This window comes from Pseudophryne corroboree, chromosome 4, assembly GCF_028390025.1.
Source record: "Pseudophryne corroboree isolate aPseCor3 chromosome 4, aPseCor3.hap2, whole genome shotgun sequence".
NCBI lineage: Eukaryota > Metazoa > Chordata > Amphibia > Anura > Myobatrachidae > Pseudophryne > Pseudophryne corroboree.
In genome coordinates, this window is record NC_086447.1 from 243,555,711 (window position 1) to 243,577,233 (window position 21,523).

The 21,523-nt window shown below is 48.7% G+C and overlaps 1 protein-coding gene across 8 annotated transcripts in view; it reads right to left on the reverse strand.

Moving 5' to 3' along the window:
- The window catches only part of U2SURP (U2 snRNP associated SURP domain containing), a 337,154-nt gene extending 316,653 nt beyond the window's left edge, over positions 1–20,501 (reverse strand). Inside the window, exons 1-3 of one of the 8 annotated variants that reach the window (XM_063915983.1) lie at positions 20,382–20,462; positions 17,668–17,688; positions 17,495–17,574 (exon numbers count right to left, since the gene is read on the reverse strand). Coding sequence is in view for 3 of the 8 variants with exons in the window: in XM_063915979.1 (XP_063772049.1) it covers positions 20,382–20,426 (45 nt within the window). In the remaining 5 variants the exon portion in view is untranslated. Of the gene's footprint in view, positions 1–17,494; positions 17,575–17,667; positions 17,689–20,381 lie in introns of those variants that run through there. The other 7 variants (XM_063915984.1, XM_063915982.1, XM_063915985.1 and 4 more) reach the window with 7 other exon arrangements.
- Between the last annotated feature and the right edge of the window lie 1,022 nt (positions 20,502–21,523).

Here is a 21,523-nt window from a genome sequence, read left to right on the forward strand (position 1 = left end):
CTCTGCAGCACCGAATGAGAGAACTCCAGGTCCTCCTCAGCCAGGGTATCAAATTTGTAGAATTTAGCAAACGTGTTTGCCCCTGACCAAGTAGCTGCTCGGCAAAGTTGTAAAGCCGAGACCCCTCGGGCAGCCGCCCAAGATGAGCCCACTTTCCTTGTGGAATGGGCTTTTACAGATTTTGGCTGTGGCAGGCCTGCCACAGAATGTGCAAGCTGAATTGTACTACAAATCCAACGAGCAATAGTCTGCTTAGAAGCAGGAGCACCCAGCTTGTTGGGTGCATACAGGATAAACAGCGAGTCAGATTTTCTGACACCAGCCGTCCTGGAAACATATATTTTCAGGGCCCTGACTACGTCCAGCAACTTGGAGTCCTCCAAGTCCCTAGTAGCCGCAGGCACCACAATAGGCTGGTTCAAGTGAAATGCTGAAACCACCTTAGGGAGAAATTGAGGACGAGTCCTCAATTCTGCCCTGTCTGCATGAAAAATTAGGTAAGGGCTTTTATAGGATAAAGCCGCCAATTCTGAGACACGCCTGGCTGAAGCCAGGGCTAACAGCATTACCACTTTCCATGTGAGATATTTTAAATCCACTGTGGCAAGTGGTTCGAACCAATGTGATTTTAGGAATCCCAAAACCACATTGAGATCCCAGGGTGCCACTGGAGGCACAAAGGGAGGCTGTATATGCAGTACCCCCTTTACAAAAGTCTGGACTTCAGGAACTGAAGCCAATTCTTTCTGGAAGAAAATCGACAAGGCCGAAATTTGAACCTTAATGGATCCTAATTTTAGGCCCATGGACAGTCCTGTTTGCAGGAAATGCAGGAAACGACCTAGTTGAAATTCCTCTGTCGGGGCCTTCCTGGCCTCGCACCACGCAACATATTTCCTCCAAATACGGTGATAATGTTGTGCAGTTACATCCTTCCTGGCTTTGAGCAGGGTAGGGATGACTTCATCTGGAATGCCTTTCTCCTTCAGGATCCGGCGTTCAACCGCCATGCCGTCAAACGCAGCCGCGGTAAGTCTTGGAACAGACAGGGTCCTTGCTGAAACAGGTCCCTTCTTAGAGGTAGAGGCCACGGATCCTCCGTGAGCATCTCCTGAAGTTCCGGGTACCAAGTCCTTCTTGGCCAATCCGGAGCCACGAGTATAGTTCTTACTCCTCTCCGTCTTATAATCCTCAGTACCTTGGGTATGAGAGGCAGAGGAGGGAACACATACACTGACTGGTACACCCACGGTGTTACCAGAGCGTCCACCGCTATTGCCTGAGGGTCCCTTGACCTGGCGCAATACCTGTCTAGTTTTTTTTGTTGAGGCGGGACACCATCATGTCCACCTTTGGTTTTTCCCAACGGTTTACAATCAATTGGAAGACTTCTGGATGAAGTCCCCACTCTCCCGGGTGGACATCGTGTCTGCTGAGAAAATCTGCTTCCCAGTTGTCCACTCCGGGAATGAACACTGCTGACAGTGCTATCACATGATTTTCCGCCCAGCGAAGAATCCTTGCAGCTTCTGCCATCGCTCTCCTGCTTCTTGTGCCGCCCTGTCTGTTTACGTGGGCGACTGCCGTGATGTTGTCCGACTGGATCAACACCGGCTGACCCTGAAGCAGAGGCCTTGCTTGACTTAGGGCATTGTAAATGGCCCTTAGTTCCAGGATATTTATGTGAAATGACGTTTCCATGCTTGACCACAAGCCCTGGAAATTTCTTCCCTGTGTGACTGCTCCCCAGCCTCTCAGGCTGGCATCCGTGGTCACCAGGACCCAGACCTGAATGCCGAATCTGCGGCCCTCTAGAAGATGAGCACTCTGCAACCACCACAGGAGAGACACCCTTGTCCTTGGAGACAGGGTTATCCGCTGATGCATCTGAAGATGCGATCCGGACCATTTGTCCAGCAGATCCCACTGAAAGGTTCTTGCGTGGAATCTGCCGAATGGAATCGCTTCGTAAGAAGCCACCATTTTTCCCAGGACCCTTGTGCATTGATGCACTGACACTTGACCTGGTTTTAGGAGGTTCCTGACTAGCTCGGATAACTCCCTGGCTTTCTCCTCCGGGAGAAACACCTTTTTCTGGACTGTGTCCAGAATCATCCCTAGGAACAGCAGACGTGTCGTCGGAATCAGCTGCGATTTTGGAATTTAGAATCCACCCGTGCTGTCGTAACACTACTTGAGATAGTGCTACTCCGACCTCTAACTGTTCCCTGGACCTTGCCCTTATCAGGAGATCGTCCAAGTAAGGGATAATTAAGACGCCTTTTCTTCGAAGAAGAATCATCATTTCGGCCATTACCTTGGTAAAGACCCGGGCTGCCGTGGACAATCCAAACGGCAGCGTCTGAAACTGATAATGACAGTTCTGTACCACAAACCTGAGGTACCCTTGGTGAGAAGGGCAAATTGGGACATGGAGGTAAGCATCCTTGATGTCCAGAGACACCATATAGTCCCCTTCTTCCAGGTTCGCTATCACTGCTCTGAGTGACTCCATCTTGAATTTGAACCTTTGTATGTAAGTGTTCAAGGATTTCAGATTTAAAATAGGTCTCACCGAGCCGTCTGGCCTCGGCACCACAAACAGCGTGGAATAATACCCCTTTCCCTGTTGCAGGAGGGGTACCTTGATTATCACCTGCTGGGAATACAGCTTGTGAATGGCTTCCAATACCGCCTCCCTGTCGGGAGACGTTGGTTGCCTGAGTCCGCTTGTAAGGCCCCAGCGTCATGCTGAGGACTTGGCAGTAGCGGGGGAGGGCTTCTGTTCCTGGGAAGAGGCTGCCTGATGCAGTCTTTTTCCCCTTCCTCTGCCCCGGGGCAGAAATGAGGAGCCTTTTGCCCGCTTGCCCTTATGGGGACGAAAGGACTGAGCCTGAAAAGACGGTGTCTTTTTCTGCTGAGAGGTGACTTGGGGTAAAAAGGTGGATTTCCCAGCCGTTGCCGTGGCCACCAGGTCCGATAGACCAACCCCAAATAACTCCTCCCCTTTATACGGCAATACTTCCATATGCCGTTTGGAATCCGCATCACCTGACCACTGTCGCGTCCATAACCCTCTTCTGGCAGAAATGGACAGCGCACTTACTCTTGATGCCAGAGTGCAAATATCCCTCTGTGCATCTCGCATATATAGAAATGCATCCTTTAAATGCTCTATAGTCAATAATATACTGTCCCTATCCAGGGTATCAATATTTTCAGTCAGGGAATCCGACCAAGCCACCCCAGCACTGCACATCCAGGCTGAGGCGATTGCTGGTCGCAGTATAACACCAGTATGTGTGTATATACTTTTTAGGATATTTTCCAGCTTCCTATCAGCTGGTTCCTTGAGGGCGGCCGTATCAGGAGACGGTAACGCCACTTGTTTTGATAAGCGTGTGAGCGCTTTATCTACCCTAGGGGGTGTTTCCCAACGCGCCCTAACCTCTGGCGGGAAAGGGTATAATGCCAATAATTTTTTAGAAATTATCAGTTTTTTATCGGGGGAAACCCACGCTTCATCACACACCTCATTTAATTCATCTGATTCAGGAAAAACTACGGGTAGTTTTTTCACACCCCACATAATACCCTTTTTTGTGGTACTTGTAGTATCAGAAATGTTCAAAACCTCCTTCATTGCCGTGATCATGTAACGTGTGGCCCTACTGGAAGTCACGTTTGTCTCCTCACCGTCGACACTGGAGTCAGTGTCCGTGTCTGGGTCTGTGTCGACCATCTGAGGTAACGGGCGCTTTAGAGCCCCTGACGGTGTTTGAGACGCCTGGACAGGCACTAGCTGATTTGCCGGCTGTCTCATGTCGTCAACAGTCTTTTGTAAAGTGCTGACGCTATCACGTAATTCCTTCCATAAGACCATCCAGTCAGGTGTCGACTCCCTAGGGGGTGATATCACTATTACAGGCAATTGCTCCGCCTCCACACCATTTTCCTCCTCATACATGTCGACACAAACGTACCGACACACAGCACACACACAGGGAATGCTCTGATAGAGGACAGGACCCCACTAGCCCTTTGGGGAGACAGAGGGAGAGTTTGCCAGCACACACCAGAGCGCTATATATAATGTATAGGGACAACCTTATATAAGTGTTTCTCCCTTATATAGCTGCTGTATAGATTCTTATGCCAATTTAGTGCCCCCCCCCCTCTCTTGTTTTACCCTGTTTCTGTAGTGCAGGACAGCAGGGGAGAGTCAGGGAGACGTCCTTCCAGCGGAGCTGTGAGGGAAAATGGCGCTTGTGTGCTGAGGAGATAGGCTCCGCCCCCTTCTCGGCGGCCTTTCTCCCGCTTTTTTAAGGAAAACTGGCAGGGGTTAAATGCATCCATATAGCCCAGGAGCTATATGTGATGCATTTTTCGCCATCCAAGGTGTTTTTATTGCGTCTCAGGGCGCCCCCCCCCCCAGCGCCATGCACCCTCAGTGACCGGAGTGTGAAGTGTGCTGAGAGCAATGGCGCACAGCTGCGGTGCTGTGCGCTACCTTGTTGAAGACAGGACGTCTTCTGCCGCCGATTTTCCGGACCTCTTCTGTCTTCTGGCTCTGTAAGGGGGCCGGCGGCGCGGCTCTGGGACCCATCCATGGCTGGGCCTGTGATCGGTCCCTCTGGAGCTAATGTCCAGTAGCCTAAGAAGCCCAATCCACTCTGCACGCAGGTGAGTTCGCTTCTTCTCCCCTTAGTCCCTCGATGCAGTGAGCCTGTTGCCATCAGGACTCACTGAAAATAAAAAACCTAACTTAAACTTTTTCACTAAGCAGCTCAGGAGAGCCACCTAGTGTGCACCCTTCTCGTTCGGGCACAAAAATCTAACTGAGGCTTGGAGGAGGGTCATAGGGGGAGGAGCCAGTGCACACCAGGTAGTCCTAAAGCTTTTACTTTTGTGCCCAGTCTCCTGCGGAGCCGCTATCCCCCATGGTCCTTACGGAGTTCCCAGCATCCACTAGGACGTCAGAGAAAAAAAAAATTGCAAACATAAAATGCAACCAGAAAAGAAACACATTTTGCTGTTGATGCAAATTCTCATGTCTTACATATGTAGCAGTTTTTTTCAGGAGACATTTTACAGTTGTGCGTAAACTTGTGTCTAAATCTGCATGAGGATCATTGTGTGCATGGCAATACGTTTCTACACTCCGACCTGTACTCTGCTAGTCAGAGCAAGTACTCTCCATATAGTTACAGTATTTACGGAGCACAGCTACAGCTACATGAGCCTTGTCTCCACATGGTAATCCTCCAATAAGCTATCAAAGTCACAGAATTTCCCTACACCAATGTCTAAACAGAGGCTGTTTCATGATGTGCAAGGTGTTCAATAATCTCAGATTAGTGTATATAAATTCTTGGCTGGACCACTATTACAATGCAGGGCACGGTCAACATATGAAAGGGATCCTAAATGGATATATGCCAATAAAGGGGAGGACCAAGTTAAGAAAAAAAAAGGGTGTATCCAAAGTTACTAATCACAGGCAGTTGGGGGGGTATTCAATTAGCTCTGGTAATCTAATATATAATGCAATATAATTCAGGTTGAACTCGATTGACTACTAGTCTTTTTTTCAACCTCACCAACTATGTTACTATGTAATCTCTGCGCAACTGAATTCATTTGCGAAAAATGCCTCAAAATAGGACCACTTTTTCGCCGACACAGGCTACAAAACATGTGGATTTGACGATCCACGTGTTTTTAATTTCTGCTGAATTATTCGCCTAGGAGAAAGAACGGCCCTGCTACCGAATAGGGTGAATCCCCATTCGCCCTAAAAGTAGCGAAAAGTCAAAAAAAAAAACTAACCTAACTGAATACCCCCGAGACCAACTGGTGGGTAAAATAACTCTGAGGCTTCCAAGTGTCCAGACACAGTATTAAGGAAGCAAGCGATAGCCTTGTTCCTTAAAAAGAGCAAAATATAAACAGCAATATAAAAATACATTTATTTAGCCAATTTAAAAAGCAGGAAATTTAGGGGAAGGGTCAGCAAAAGGACCAATCATCAACATAATAGGATTTTAATACCTACCAGTAAATCCTTTTCTCTTAGTCCGTAGAAGATGCTGGGGACACCATAAGGGGAGAGAAGTTAGACCTACTTCCAGTGAGTTCAAAGGCTCTGCTTCTGGCTACAGGACACCATTAGCTCCTGAGGGTTTGATCGCTAGGTAAGCCTAGATGCTCGTTCCCAGAGCCGGCCATCACCCCCCCTTACAGAGCCAGAAGTCAGAAGACAGGTGAGTAGAAGAAGATCAAGAAGACTTCAGTGACGGCATTCTGAGGTGCCGCACAGCGATAGCACGCTGCACGGCATGCTCCCACACACACAGCAGCACTACAAAGTGCAGGGCGCGGGATGGGGGGCGCCCTGGGCAGCAGAAAAGCTTCAAAATGAACTGGCAAGAGGGGACATAAGTGCCTAGGCACTGTCCAAACCCCCGCCAGTATAAATATATATATTTAAAAAAAGCGGGACTGAAGCGCGCCATTAAGGGGGCGGAGCTTCGTCCTCACAGCTCAGCGCCATTTTCCTCTACACAGCCTGCAGAGACGCTGGTCCTTCCTCGCACTTCTGAATAAGTATCAGGGTGCAAAACGGGAGGGGGCACAGATATATTGGTGCAATATATGTTTAATATAAAAGCGCTGCAGGTCTGGGGCATTCTTTAGTGTTTCAGAACCGGTGATTAGGCGCTGGGTTGTGAGCTGGCAAACTCCCTCTGTGTCTCTCTGACCGACTTTACTGTGGGTCGGTCCCCTATATGCCCGGTGTGTCTGTGGGTGTTTGGTACACGTGTGTCGGCATGTCTGAGGCTGAGGGCTCTTCCCAGGAGGAGACTGCATTAGGGACACAAACGGCTGTGGAAGTGGCCCTGTAGGCACCGCCAACTCCCGATTGGGTAAATGCATTGAATGCTAATGTGGCTCTTATTAGTAAGAGGCTAGATAAGTCTGAGTCTCAGACCCAGGCATGGAAGAGATCTGTAGAAGATATGTTATTGCAAAGTCAGGTCCCCTCAGGGTCACAGAAACGTACGCTGGCCCAGTTGGCAGACTCTGATACCGACGCGGACTCTGATTCCAGTGTCGACTATAGCGATTCCAGATTAGATCCAAAATTGGCAAAGAGCATTCAGTACATGATTGTGGCGGTACATATCACCGAGTACCCGGCTGTCCCTGATAAAAGGGTCTGTATGTATAAGGAAAGAAAACCTGAGGTAACGTTTCCTCCCTCTCATGAACTGAACACGCTATTTGAAAAACTCTGGGAAGCTCCTGACAAAAAGTTTCAGATTCCCAAAAGAATTACGGTAGCTTATCCATTTCCCTCGGCGGATAGGGAAAAGTGGGAGTCACCCCCCACCGTGGACAAGGCCCTGTCACGTTTGTCTAAAAAGGTGGCGCTCCTGTCACCTGACACGGCGGCCCTTAAGGATCCTGCAGATCGTAAACAAGAAACTACGTTAAAGTCCATTTTTGCGACCACAGGTACGCTACTCAGACCTGTCATTGCGTCCGCGTGGGTAAGTAGTACTATCGAAAAGTGGGCAGACAACTTGTCTTCTGAAATAGATACCCTAGATAGGGATAGCGTCCTCTTGACGCTGGGTTATATCAAGGACGCTGCAGCATACCTTAAGGAAGCTGCGAGAGATATTGGTCTTTTGGGATCAAAGGCCAATGCCATGGCAGTCTCAGCTAGACGAGCGTTGTGGATTCACCAAGAAAAGTATGGAATCTCTACCATATAAAGGTAAGGCTTTATTTGGTGATGGCCTTGATGATTTGGTATCTACAGCTACCGCGGGTAAGTCATCCTTTTTGCCTTATGTTCCTCCACAACAAAAGAAAACGCATCACTATCAGATGCAGTCCTTTCAGCCCAAAAAATACAGAAAGGGCAGAGGTTCTTCCTTCCTTGCTACTAGAGGAAGGGGAAGAGGTAAACAATCACCAGCCTGGTCAGGCTCCCAGGAGCAGAAGTCCTCCCAGGCTTCTGCCACTTCCACCGCATGAAGTTGGGGCTCCTATGCGGGAGTCCGCATCGGTGGGGGCACGTCTCAAACTCTTCAATCAGTTTTGGGTTCGTTCGGACCTAGACCCATGGGTTTTTACAAATAGTATCCCAAGGGTACAAGCTGGAGTTTCAAGACGTTCCCCCTCGCCGGTTTTTCAAATCGGCCTTACCAGCTTCTCTTCCGGACAGGGAGGTAGTTTGCGACGCAAAACAAAAGCTGTGTCAAAATGAAGTTATCGCCAGGGTTCCCCAGTTACAACAGGGAGAAGGCTTTTATTCGAGCCTGTTTGTGGTCCCGAAGCCGGACGGCTCGGTCAGACCAATCCTAAACCTGAAATCCCTAAATTTCTACCTAAAGAAATTCAAATTCAAGATGGAGTCTCTCCAAGCAGTGATCTCAAGTCTGGAGGAAGGGGATTGTATGGTGTCGGTAGACATAAAAGATGCCTACTTACATGTTCCCATTTATTCTCCGCATCAGGCTTACCGGAGGTTTGCAATTCAGGATTGTCATTACCAATTTCAAACATTGCCGTTTGGTCTGTCCACGGCTCCGAGGATATTGACCAAAGTGATGGCGGAGATGATTGTTCTCCTTCGCAAGCAAGGAGTCATGATTATCCCTTACTTGGACGATCTCCTGATAAAGGCGAGATCCAGGGACCAGTTGGTACAAAAAGTTGCACTCTCCCTGACAGTCCTTCAGCAACATGGTTGGCTGCTAAACTTGCCAAAATCACAGTTGATTCCGACGACACGGTTGTCGTTTTTGAGAATGATATTGGACACAGAACTACAGAGAGTCTTTCTTCCAATGGAAAAGGCTCTGGAACTTCAGAGTTTGGCCAAACAAATTCTGAAGCCAGCAAGAGTGTCAATCCATCAATGCATTCGGTTGCTGGGGAAGATGGTTGCGGCCTACGAGGCCATTCAGTTTGGCAGGTTCCATGCCAGAGTGTTCCAGTGGGACCTGTTGGACAAGTGGTCCGGGTCCCACCTACACATGCACCGGAGGATAATCCTGTCTTCCAAAACCAGGGTATCACTCCTGTGGTGGCTGCACAGCTCTCACCTCCTAGAGGGGCGCAGGTTCGGGATACAGGACTGGATCCTAGTGACCACGGTTGCAAGCCTCCGAGCCTGGGGAGCAGTCACAATGGGAGAAAACTTCCAAGGAAGATGGCCAAATCAGGAAACTTGTCTCCACACAAATGTTCTGGAGTTAAGGGCCATTTACAACGGCCTTCTGCAAGCGGAACATCTTCTTCGAGATCTACCTGTACTGATCCAGTCGGACAATGTAACAGCAGTAGCGTATATAAACTGTCAGGACGGAATGAAAAGCAGAGTAGCAATGGCAGAAGCAACAAGGATTTTCCGCTGGGTGGAAAAGCATACAAGCGCCCTGTCAGCGATCTTCATTCCAGGAGTGGACAACTGGGAAGCAGACTTCCTCAGCAGGCACGATCTCCATCAAGGGGGTGGAGCCTCCACTAAGAAGTCTTCGCCGAGGTGACAAGTCGTTGGGGAGTTCTTCAAGTAGACATGATGGCATCTCGTCTCAACAAGAAGCTTCAGAGATATTGTTCCAGGTCAAAGGACCCTCAAGCAATTTATATTGCTTTTTCTTTATATATTTTTATAATATATATAGGTTCCGTAGGAGACATGGGCACTTTAACACTTTGAATGGGTGTGAACTGGCTCCTCCCTCTATGCCCCTCCTCCAGACTCCAGTTATAGGATCTGTGCCCAGGGAGACGGACATTTCGAGGAAAGGATTTATTGTTAAACTAAGGTGAGATTCATACAAGCTTACACCTCAAGCATGCCGCACAACGTGGCATCCAACAGAACACAAGCCAACGGCATGAACACTAGCAGCAACATGCTGACAATAAACGTAACACAACACGTGTGTAACCACAACTAACAACTGCAGATACAGTACGCACTGGGACGGGCGCCCAGCATCCTCTACGGACTAAGAGAAAAGGATTTACCGGTAGGTATTAAAATACTATTTTCTCATACGTCCTAGAGGATGCTGGGGACACCGTTAGAACCATGGGGATATACCAAAGCTCTAGAACGGGCGGGAGAGTGCGGATGACTCTGCAGCACCGACTGACCAAACTTAAGGTCTTCATCGGCCAAGGTGTCAAACTTGTAGAACTTTGCAAATGTGTTTGACCCCGACCAAGTAGCTGCTCGGCAAACTTTGCCGAGACCCCCTCAGGCAGCTGCCCAGGACGAGCCCACCTTTCTAGTAAAATGAGCTTTTACCGATTCCGGTAACGGCAATCCAGCCGTGGAATGAGCATGCTGAATCGTGTTACAGATCCAGCGTGCAATGGTCTGCTTGGAAGCAGGACACCCAACCTTGTTGGGAGCATACAGGACAAACAGAGCCTCTGTTTTCCTAATCTGAGCCGTTCTGGCGACATAAATCTTCAAAGCTCTGACCACATCCAGAGATTTTGACTCGGCGAAGGCGTCAGTAGCCACAGGCACCACAATAGGTTGGTTCATGTGGAAAGACAAAAAAAAAAAAAAACCTTTTATGTTAAACATATATTGAACCAATATTTCTGTGCCCCCCACCCCCCTTTTTCCACCCTGATACTTATTCAGAAGTGTGAGGAAGGACCAGCGTCTCTGCAGCCTGTGTAGAGGAAAATGGCGCTGAGCTGTGTGAGCTGTGAGGACGAAGCTCCGCCCCCTTTTATGGCGCGCTTCAGTCCCGCTTTTTTTAAATATATATTTATACTGGCGGGGGTTAGGTCAGAGCCTAGGCACTTATGTCCCCCCTGCACTTTGTAGTGCTGCTGTGTGTGTGGGAGCATGGCGCGCAGCGTGCGATTGCTGTGCGGTACCTCAGAATGCCGTCACTGAAGTCTTCTTGATCTTCTACTCACCTGTTTTCTGACTTCTGGCTCTGTAAGGGGGGTGATGGCCGGCTCTGGGAACGAGCATCTAGGCTTACCTAGCGATCAAACCCTCAGGAGCTAATGGTGTTCTGTAGCCAGAAGCAGAGCCTTTGAACTCACTGGAAGTAGGTCTAACTTCTCTCCCCTTATGGTGTCCCCAGCATCCTCTAGGACGTATGAGAAATCAAGTTTTCGGGAAGGCCTGTTACAGGAATTGAAGATCCTTTGGGAGGGCAGGGGGAGCTGCCTACATAGGCTGCCTCGGGATGGCTTGAGATATAGCAAATATTTAAATGTAGTGCCTCAGTACTCCGTTTTCTTTAACCTGAACACTGACATCCCTAACAACAATACAGAAACTGCAGCTGCCATATCTTTATATATATATGGAAGCATGTGCCAGCACACTCAAAAATGGAGGCGCAGCCAGCCAGGCAGGCACTGCAGCCCAGCCAACGTCACTATTGGGTGTCACTAACGGGGGCGTGCCCCAGCCATGGCATCACTGATGGAGGGTGCAGGGCTTTCCCCAAGCTCTCCTTTTAATATGAATATTCATGCGGCGGTGTATGGGGCACCGGACAGTCTGTTTTAGCAGGGTGCAATAAAGGGGCAGGGCGCATTTTGCCCTTTAAAAATCGGACAGGGCGCGGCGTCTGCTAAAACAGACTAGCATGAAGAATAGGTAAACTTAAACGTATCATACTATCCCTTTAAACCGGGACACAGGTTCTGTGGCTGATTAAAACCAGGTCAAATGCAGGCTTGAAGTCAGCCAGCCAAAGAACCTGTGTAATCCATGAGTGCCCTGTTTCAACAGGATAGTATGATAAGCCTAGTTATACTTAATTTTAAGTCCACTATGTTCTCTTTAACACTGCTGTAACAGGTTGCAATGTATGAAGAAAGAGGAGGTGTTCCTATAACTAAACAAAGGGCATTACAGGTGATATCACAGCAACATAAAGTGCTGCAGTCTCACTTTTTTTTTTTTACCTAAATCAGTTCCTATTCGGACATAGGGAGTTAGTCAGAGTTGTTAACCAACCAAAAAAGTTAGCAATTCTGCAAAACCATGTAGCATTGCAGGTGGGGCAGATGTAACATGTGCAAATAGTTAGATTTGGGTGGGTTGTGTTTAAACTGAAATCTAAATTGCAGTTTTAAAATAGACAGGCCAGTATTTACCATGCACAGACGCAATATAACCGACCCTAATCTAACTCTCTCTGCACGTTACATCTGCCCCACCTGCAGTGCAACATGGTTTAGCCCAATTGCTAACTTTTTTGGTTTGCCAACAACTCTGAATAACCGCCATAGTCCATAAGATACAGGAGGAGCCTATTATGAAGTGGGGAAGTACAGAGCTGCAGTTGGATGTCCGGGATAAGGTGCATACACAGTGAGATTTTGACTATGCGATATGAACTATGCCAGGCCTGGCCAACCTGTGGCTCTCCAGCTGTTGTAAAACTACAATTCCCAGCATGCTTTGCCACAGTTTTGCTATTAGGGAATGCTAAAACTGTGGTAGAGCAAGCTGGGATGTGTAGTTTCACAACAGCTGGAGAGCCACAGGTTGGCCAGGCCTGAACTATGCGATATTGGCTATGTGCAATTTTAAATAAGTGCCAATTTTGACTATACTTTGTACTAGACAGACTGTGCAGGCAAGTATATTTTGACTACCCAGCCTTGCGATACCGACCCCGCAGGATCGGATGGTGGCTAACATCTCGTGATTTGCACTAACTTTCCTTGCGATTATGTCTCACAGTATGTACACACCTTAACACAGAATGTTTCTAATTGTTCAAATCTGAAAAATAGGATTTTAATTACCTACCTGTAAATCCTTTTCTCGTAGTCCGTAGGGGATACTGGGAATCCATTTATTACCAAGGGGTATAGACGGGTCCACTTGGAGCAATGGGCCTTATAGAAGTTTGATAACGTGTGCTGGCTCCTCCCTCATTGCACCTCCTACCAGACTCAATCTAGGAAACTGTGCCTGAGGAGACGGACATACTTTGAGAGAAGGATAGATAAGAAAAGTGGTGAGATTTCGAACCAGCACAACCAGAACAAGAGGAAAACCATGCTAACCAAACTTGAAAACAGGGACAGCAACAGATGAACCAAACAACAGTACTTAAACAAGTAACCGTGCAGGAAGAACGAAGCACCAGGCGGGCGCCCAGTATCCCTTACGGACTTCGAGAAAAGGATTTACCGGTAGGTAATTAAAATCCTATTTTCTCTTACGTCCTAGGGGATACTGGGAATCCATTTAGTACCAAGAGGAAGTACCAAATCTCCCAAACGGGGTTGGGAGAGTGCTGAGGTTCTGCAGAACAGATTGACCAAACTGAAGGTCCTCAGAGGCCAAGGTATCGAACTTGTAAAATTTTGCAAACGTGTTAGAAACCGACTAAGTAGCTGCCCGGCAGAGCTGTAATGCCGAGACAACCCAGGCAGCCGCCCAAGAGGAATCCACCGACCGAGTAGAGTGGGCCTGTAAAGATTTCGGAATCTGCAAACCTGCCGTGGAATAAGCATGCTGGATAGTGAGCCTGATCCAGCGTGCAATTGCCGGCTTTGAAGCCAGAGACACAATTTTATTGTCATCATAAAGAACGAAAAGCGAGTCCAATTTCCTGTGACGAGCAGTTTGCGTTACATATACCTTCAATGCCCTTACAACATCCAAAGTATTTGAAGTAGCAGAGGTGTCAGTAACAACCGGGACCACAATTGGCTGGTTGATGTGAAACGCCGACACCACCTTAGGAAGGAACTGCTGACGAGTCCTGAGTTCAGCTCTGTGCTCATGGAAAATCAAGTAGGGGCTCTTGTGAGACAACGCCCCAAGTTCCGACACGTGCCTTGCCAAAGCCAAGGCTAACAGCATGACGGTCTGCCACGTAAGACACTTTACATCTCCCTCCTGTAACGGTTCAAACCAGTCTGATTGTAGGAATTGCAGAACCAAATTGAGATCCCAAGGTGCCGTGGGAGGCACAAAGGGAGGTTGGATATGAAGAACACCCTTCAAGAACGTCTGGACCTCAGGGAGAGAAGCCAATTGTATCAGAAAGAAAATAGACAAGGCCGAAATCTGAACTTTTATGGAGCCTAGGCATAGGCCCACATCAACTCCCGACTGCAGAAAGAGCAGGAAACGTCCCAGATGGAATTCCACCGTAGAATATTGCCTGCTCTCACACCAAGAGACATACTTCTTCCAGATACGATGGTAATGTTTTGACTTTACCCCCTTCCTGGCCTTAATCATAGTCGGGTTGACCTTGTCAGGAATCCCTCTCCAGGCTAGCCATTCAACTTCCATGCCATCAAACGTAGCAGTGGTAAGTCTTGATAAACGAACGGGCCATGTTTGCAGGAGATCCTCTCAAAGAGGCAGAGGTCACGGATCTTCGTTTATCATCTCGAGAAGATCCGCATACCAGGCCCTTCGTGGCCAGTCCGGAGCAATGAGTATTACTTGAACTCTTTCCCTTTTTACTCTTTTGAGAATTTTTGGGATCAGAGGAATGGAAGGAAACAAAGTACACCAGCTGGTAGACCTACGGAGTAGTCAGTGTGTCGGCCGCTACCGCTTGTGGATCCCTCGACCTGGAACAATACCGCTTAAGCTTCTTGTTGAGTCGAGAGGCCATCATGTCGATTTGTGGTTACCCCCACCGATGTGTCAGCCACTGGTACACCTCTGGGTGGCGGCTCCATTCCCCAAGGTGCAGGTCATGTCTGCTGAGGAAATATGCTTCCCAGTTGTCTACTACCGGCGTATTTATCCGCCCTGAGGAGAATTCTTGATACCTCTGACATTGTGGCTTTGCTTTTCGTTCCGTCCTGTCGGTTTATGTACTTCACCGCCATCACATTGTCCGACTGAACTTGAATGGCCTGATTCTGAAGAAGAGAGGAGGCCTGCAGAAGGGCGTTGTAGATAGCCCTAAGATCCAGGATGTTTATTGGAAGAACGATTTCCTCACTTGACCATCTTCCTTGAAAGTGCACCCCCTGGTGACTGCACCCCAACCTCTGAGGCTTGCGTCTGTGGTTAGAAGAATCCAATTCTGAATCCCGAACCATCAACCCTCCACTAGGTGAAAATTTTCTAGCCACCACAGGAGGGAGATCCTGGCTTTTGGTGACAGACAAATCCTCTGATGCATATGAAGATGCAATCCGGACCATTTGTCCAACAGATCCAGCTGGAAGGTCCTCGCATGAAACCTTCCGTACTGAATTGCTTCGTAAGAATCCACCATTTTCCTCAGAAGGCGGATGCACAGATGTACTGAGATTTGGGTCGGCTTCAAGACAGCCCGAACCAGCAACTGGATTAGTACTGCCTTTTCCAAGGCAAGGAACACTCTCCGAGACTCTGTGTCCAGTATCATTCCCAGGAAATGAAGCTTCTGTGTTGGTTCTAGGTGAGATTTTGGTAGGTTCAGAATCCACCCGTGATCCAGAAGTAATCTGGTTGTTAGACCAATGTTCTCCAACAACTGCTCCCTGGACGCAGCCTTTAGCAAAAGATCGTCCAGGTAAGGAATTACATTCACTCCTTGTTTGCGGAATAGTAACATCATCTCTGCCACCACCTTGGGGAACACCCTCGGGGCCGTGGAGAGACCAAATGGCAGGGCCTGGAACTGGTAGTGACAGTCCTGCAGTGCAAACCGCATACATGCCTGATGAGGCTGCCAGATCGGAATGTGAAGGTACGCATCCTTGATATCCAGAGACGCTAGGAATTCCCCCTCTTCCAGACCTGAGATTACCGCTCTCAGAGCCTCCATCTTGAAGTTGAACATTCTTAAGTATGGGTTCAATTACTTGAGGTTCAGAATCGGTCTTAGAAACAAGCTGGAATAGTAACTTGTTTTGCAGATGAGGTGGAACTGGAACAATGACCTGGGTCTGTAACAGTTTTTGAATAGCTTCTTGGAAGATTATTCTTGCCTCTTGTGAAACTGGTAAGCCTGATTTGAAGAATCTGTGAGGTGGGAGATCCTGGAACTCCAGCCTGTAGCCCTGGGATATAAGGTCTATGACCCAGGGATCCTGGCAAGATCTTGTCCAGGTGTGACCGAAGAATTTTAGCCAGGCTCCCACCTGCCTGTCTACCAGGCATCGCAGATCATTGTCATGCGGAAGGCTTTGAGGAGGAAGAGCCAGAGCTCTGTTCCTGTGAACCAGCAGCCGCTGGTTTGCGTGGTTTACCTCTAGCACCTCTGACGATGGTAGAACCACCTCTGGTCTTGCCCCAAAACTTTGCAGTCCAAAAGGACTGTAAACTGGGTCCTGGGTAGGTCTTTCTAGTTTGCGGAACTGCAGAAGGTAGATATGTGGACTTAACAGCAGTAGCTCGCGAAATCCTCTCATCGAGTTCGTAGCCAAATAAGGCTTCACCTGTGAAAGGCAGGCCTTCCACACCTTTTTGGAATCCGGGTCAGCAGTCCACTGACGTAGCCATAAACACCTGCGTGCCGACAGTGCCATAGCTGTGGTGCGTGTATTAAGCAAACTTATCACCTTAATGGCTTCCACCATAAAGTTTGCAGAATCGTGGATGTCTTGCAGGAGTAAAACATTTTCTTCTTGAGGTAAGGTGTCTAACCCCTCAATTAAATTACCAGACCATTTTGCAATGGCTCGCATAATTCACCCACATGCTATAGTGGGTCTCTGTGCCACCCAAGCAGCTGTATACAAAGATGAGTGTAATCTCAATCTTATGATCGGCTGCGCCAGGTACAGGTAACACTATTTCACGTGCGAACCTGGAGACTGACGCATCCACTATCGATAGATTTTCAAATTCCTAATCTGGATTAACCCAAACAGGGTATTTAGGGGCAGATGTATTAACCTGGAGAAGGCATAAGGAAGTGATAAACCAGCTATATGTGCAAGGTGATAAAGGCACCAGCCAATCGGCTCCAATATGTAAATTAACAGTTAGGATCTGATTGGCTACTGCCTTTATCACTTTGCACATATCCCTGGTTTATCACTTTCTTATGCCTTCTCCAGGTTAATACATCTACCCCTTCGTTCGTTTCAGAGATGTGACCGGCTCCCTCGGGCACATTTTCTAAACTGAGTCTGGTAGGAGGGGCATAGAGGGAGGAGCCAGCACACGTTATCAAACTTCTCTCAGTGCCCATGGCTCCAAGTGGACCCGTCTATACCCCTTGGTACTAAATGGATTCCCAGTATCCCCTAGGACGTAAGAGAAATTTAAATTTTTGAGTCCTTCAATAATCTGGGGTTTTTACAGGCAATAAAGCACCGGACATTGGAGGGCTACATGTACCAAGCTATTATACTATAGTACTCTGCATGTGTCCATTTCAGTATTCTAAATTTAGCTACTCTATTCTAACACAAGCTTGCAGCAGTTACTCTCATAACTTTTAGAAATGCAGCCGAAAGAAAACAGAGCCATGACATGTCTAAGTTGAAACTCAATTCTGCTCACCCTGATCACATAAAGCAGCCAGATCAAATTGATGAATTACAATTCTCTCTGTTCACGGCTATTCAAGCCAATAGCTGTTTCTACCAGGAAAAGAATATTAACATGTTAAAGCATTCTTTTGCAAACATGAATAAAAACTGCAATAAATAAATTTCTATAAAAATTGTACTCACACATTGCAGAAGCTCCAGTTACTGCAAAGATAACAGAGGCACATAAACTGATTACAGGTCATCATACTTACAGGTACTTCTTGAAGAATGTAGGCACCCTCTAAAGTATGGTCATAAATAATAACAATATCCTGCTTGTAAACATGTTTATTAAATATTACTGCAGTGATAAACTATTAGAGCGCAGCTCGCCACAAGTGCTCAAAATAGCTCAGCTTACCAACACACAAAACAAGTACATCTTATCAATGCACCCTGGCAATGCTTGTCTATGTAACACAATGCTTACAATTACACAGCTCACTAACACACCCAGACAGTTTACCCAGCTTACCTGCACAACTACACCCCCCTTCCCACCTCCGCAGCTGATCAACTACAATACAAACATCCCAAACCCGTCACCTCCCACCACCCAAGACACACTTCTGATCATCTACACCCCCCCCAGAACACAGCTGATCTGCTACATACCGCAACAACAATTACCTACAAACTCTGGATACACTGTTGATCACCTACACCCTCAGACACCCAGCACACCGCCGATCACCTAACCCCCAACATAATACTGATCACTTGCACATTCACCCGATCCAACAAACCACTGTTTACCTATATACCCCAATACCACATACCTAAACATCCCCAGCACACTGCTGATAACTTACATCTTTCCCAACACACGAATCTCACAGGCACACCGCTGAACAACCCACACACACATGGCACACCACTGATCATACAACCCTCCCAACAGATTCACCCACACACATCCCTTCCCACTACAGCACACTGGTGATCACCCACTTACATCCCTACATAGCACATCAATGATTACCCCTATCCCCCCTCAGGCACACAGCTAATCACCCACACATTCTGTAGCACATAGCTGATCCCCTGCACAACATGACACATCCGATACACCGCTGATCACCTAAACACACAAACCCCAGACATACCACTAATCACCTATACACACACGCCCCGACACACTGCTGATCACCTACACGCACACACCACTAATCACCTACAAGCACACCTCGATATATGCCCTGACACACCACTGATCACCTACACGCACGCCCCCGACACACCACTGATCACCTACACTAACGCCCTAACGCACCACTAATCACCTACAAGCATGTCCCCGACACACCACTGAGCACCTACATGCATGCCACCCAACACTACGTTGATCACCTACACCCCCCGACACACAGTTGACCACTTATACGCCTTTCACACTGCCAATGCCGGATCCCACCTGGGAATTGGAAGCAGGTCCTTCCCGGGTGGGATCCGGCATTAGCAGCAGCTGCTGCTGGCTTTCCCGACCCGGCAATAAGCCGAGCGGGTTGCCACAGCAGCAGGGGGGGGGCGCAGGGAGATGAGCTCATCTCCGCGCCGCCTCTCCCTATCTAGTAAACGGGTCCCGGGTCGCATCGACACGGGACCCCGATTACGCAGCCACTGACCCAGTATTCAACCCGGGTATAAAACTGCTTTATACCCGGGTTGAATTGCCGGGTCGATACCGGGTTATTTGTGCGGTGTGAAAGGGGTATTACACACATACCACACAACACCCCCAACATACCACTGTTCATCCACAAATCCCCCCCCCCCCCCAAACCAGAGGCGTAATTCCCAGAGGGCTCCAAGCTCTGAAGGGGCACTTGCATGTACGGCAGCACCTGTGTGGTTCACAGTGGGAACAAAGTGTGACTGCTGCTCTTCCAGTAGAGCTCTGCAGCTCACCCGCTGCTACTGCAGAGCTTATAGGCTCTGTCCCAGGAGACAGGCTAATACCTGTAATAGGGGACAGGACGGCTCCCGTCTGGTAATGCTCTTGCCGCTACTGCTGAACTGTGAGATGGGACCTGCTGGTGAACGCTGATACTGCAGCTCTCTTAAGTATGACCCTGGCCCACCAGCTGTCAATTCACTGCGGGTTCCGGTCCCTGAAAACCGTCTGAGAGCGCTAGCTATATAATTCTGTGAGAGAGTGTGTGTGTGTGTGTGTGTGTGTGTGTGTGTGTGTGTGTGTGTATATACACACACACATATACACACACACTATTTAATTTGCCTATATTTCGTATTTATTTTTTATTTTTTGGGGGGGGGAATCAATCTCCAATTTGCCTTCAGGCGAGGGGAATGAATTTACGCCCCCTTGCATCTCACCCACTGATGAAGCACGCGCACGACACCCACAGCACACTGTTGATCACCCACACACTCCCTGGCACCCCGCTGATCACCAATACACATACCACTGATGACCTACACCCCATTGCCCCGGGCACCCAATCACCTACACACACCCCAGGCACCAAGCACCCACACAAACCCTTAGCAACCGATCACCTACACACCACCAGGGCACTAAGCACCTATACACCCCCGGGCACCGAGCACCTACACATCCCCAGGGCACCGATAAACCTACACACACGGGCACAGCTCACGAACCGGCAAACAGCAGCAGCAGAACAGGTAGTGCGGCCCCGGAAAGGTGTATGAGCCCGGCCAGGCCGCAAGGGAACGTGTGTATGAGAGGAGAAGGCCTCGGTTCCTGCGCACCACACACACCATCACCCGCCACTAGAAACAGAGCCCCGGCACGGCCGGCACAGCATGAGCCCACCAGCAGCACCGCGCTGCCGGCCTGCCGAGCTCCCGCAACCCCGGGAGGGTCTCACCTTGGCTCCCGCTTTCTGCGAGCCGCTAGACATTTTCTCCGCCATCTTGCGTCGTTTCCCCTCTGCAGGCCAATCAATCGATAGCCGAGTATAAAGGGCGGAAGCAGGCGGCGTGTAAGCAGCAGCAGCAGCAGCGGGCCAGCCTAGGAGCTGATACCTGAGCTATCGATCTAGACCGTTGACACCCACCTGACTTACGTCATGCCTCTCGGATGACGTCACGTCTGCGGCATACTCATGACGTATTAGTGTTACAGGGTCACATCTAAAAGAGAAACTCTCAGTGCCGGAATGTGTGTGTAACGCTGCTGCACTGCCCACTGCCCTGTCACTGCAGCGCTGTCCCTATAGCCAGCCTGTGCCCTGTCTTGCGCTGCTCACTGGCTGCGTGGTAGCTCTGCTTTTTGGAGCATCTACCTTAGCCTGTTGGTGCCTCTGGATCAAGATCCACTCCCCAATGTTTCCCTGTTGAAACCAATGTATCCTGCTGTAGAAAATCTAATAATTATTTTTTTGGGGGAAAAATAGGGACTTCGGGATTACATGTGCCAATCACAAAGCCCTAAAATGCATCCAAAAAGCAGAGCTACCACGCAGCCAGTGAGCGGTAGATGCTAGAATCAAGTGGGCTAAGGGACCTTTTTCATCAGGGGGAGGAGCCACGACACAAGGGGGAGGAGCTATGCCAGCAGGATAGTTCCTCTGCTATCCACGCCACCAACTATTACCTTTAGTAATCAGGTGGCGAGCCACCGAGCCCGAAGCGAGCCCGCGAGGGTACTTTTCGGGTACCCTGTTCGCCCGTAGCTCCTCCCCCTGCTGACGCGTCTCATCCCCTAGGTACGTCAGAAGGTCCCTTCTCCCACTCCGATATAGAATCAACCAACAGGCTAAAGCAGTGGATTCCAAACTTTTTTTTAATCACGGCGCCCTAGAATATCAGAATTTTTTTCACGGCTCCCCTAGGCCAAAAATTTCTTATTGAGAAATTTAGAAAGAAATATTACATTAAGTAGATCGCGTTTATATGTCATCCTTAGGGTCAGTTGTGTGGTGAGGGACAAGATTTCCATACCCTCCAACATTTTACACTTAAAAACCGGTACAAATAAGGAAAGGGGGCGTGGTCGCGGGTAAGGGGG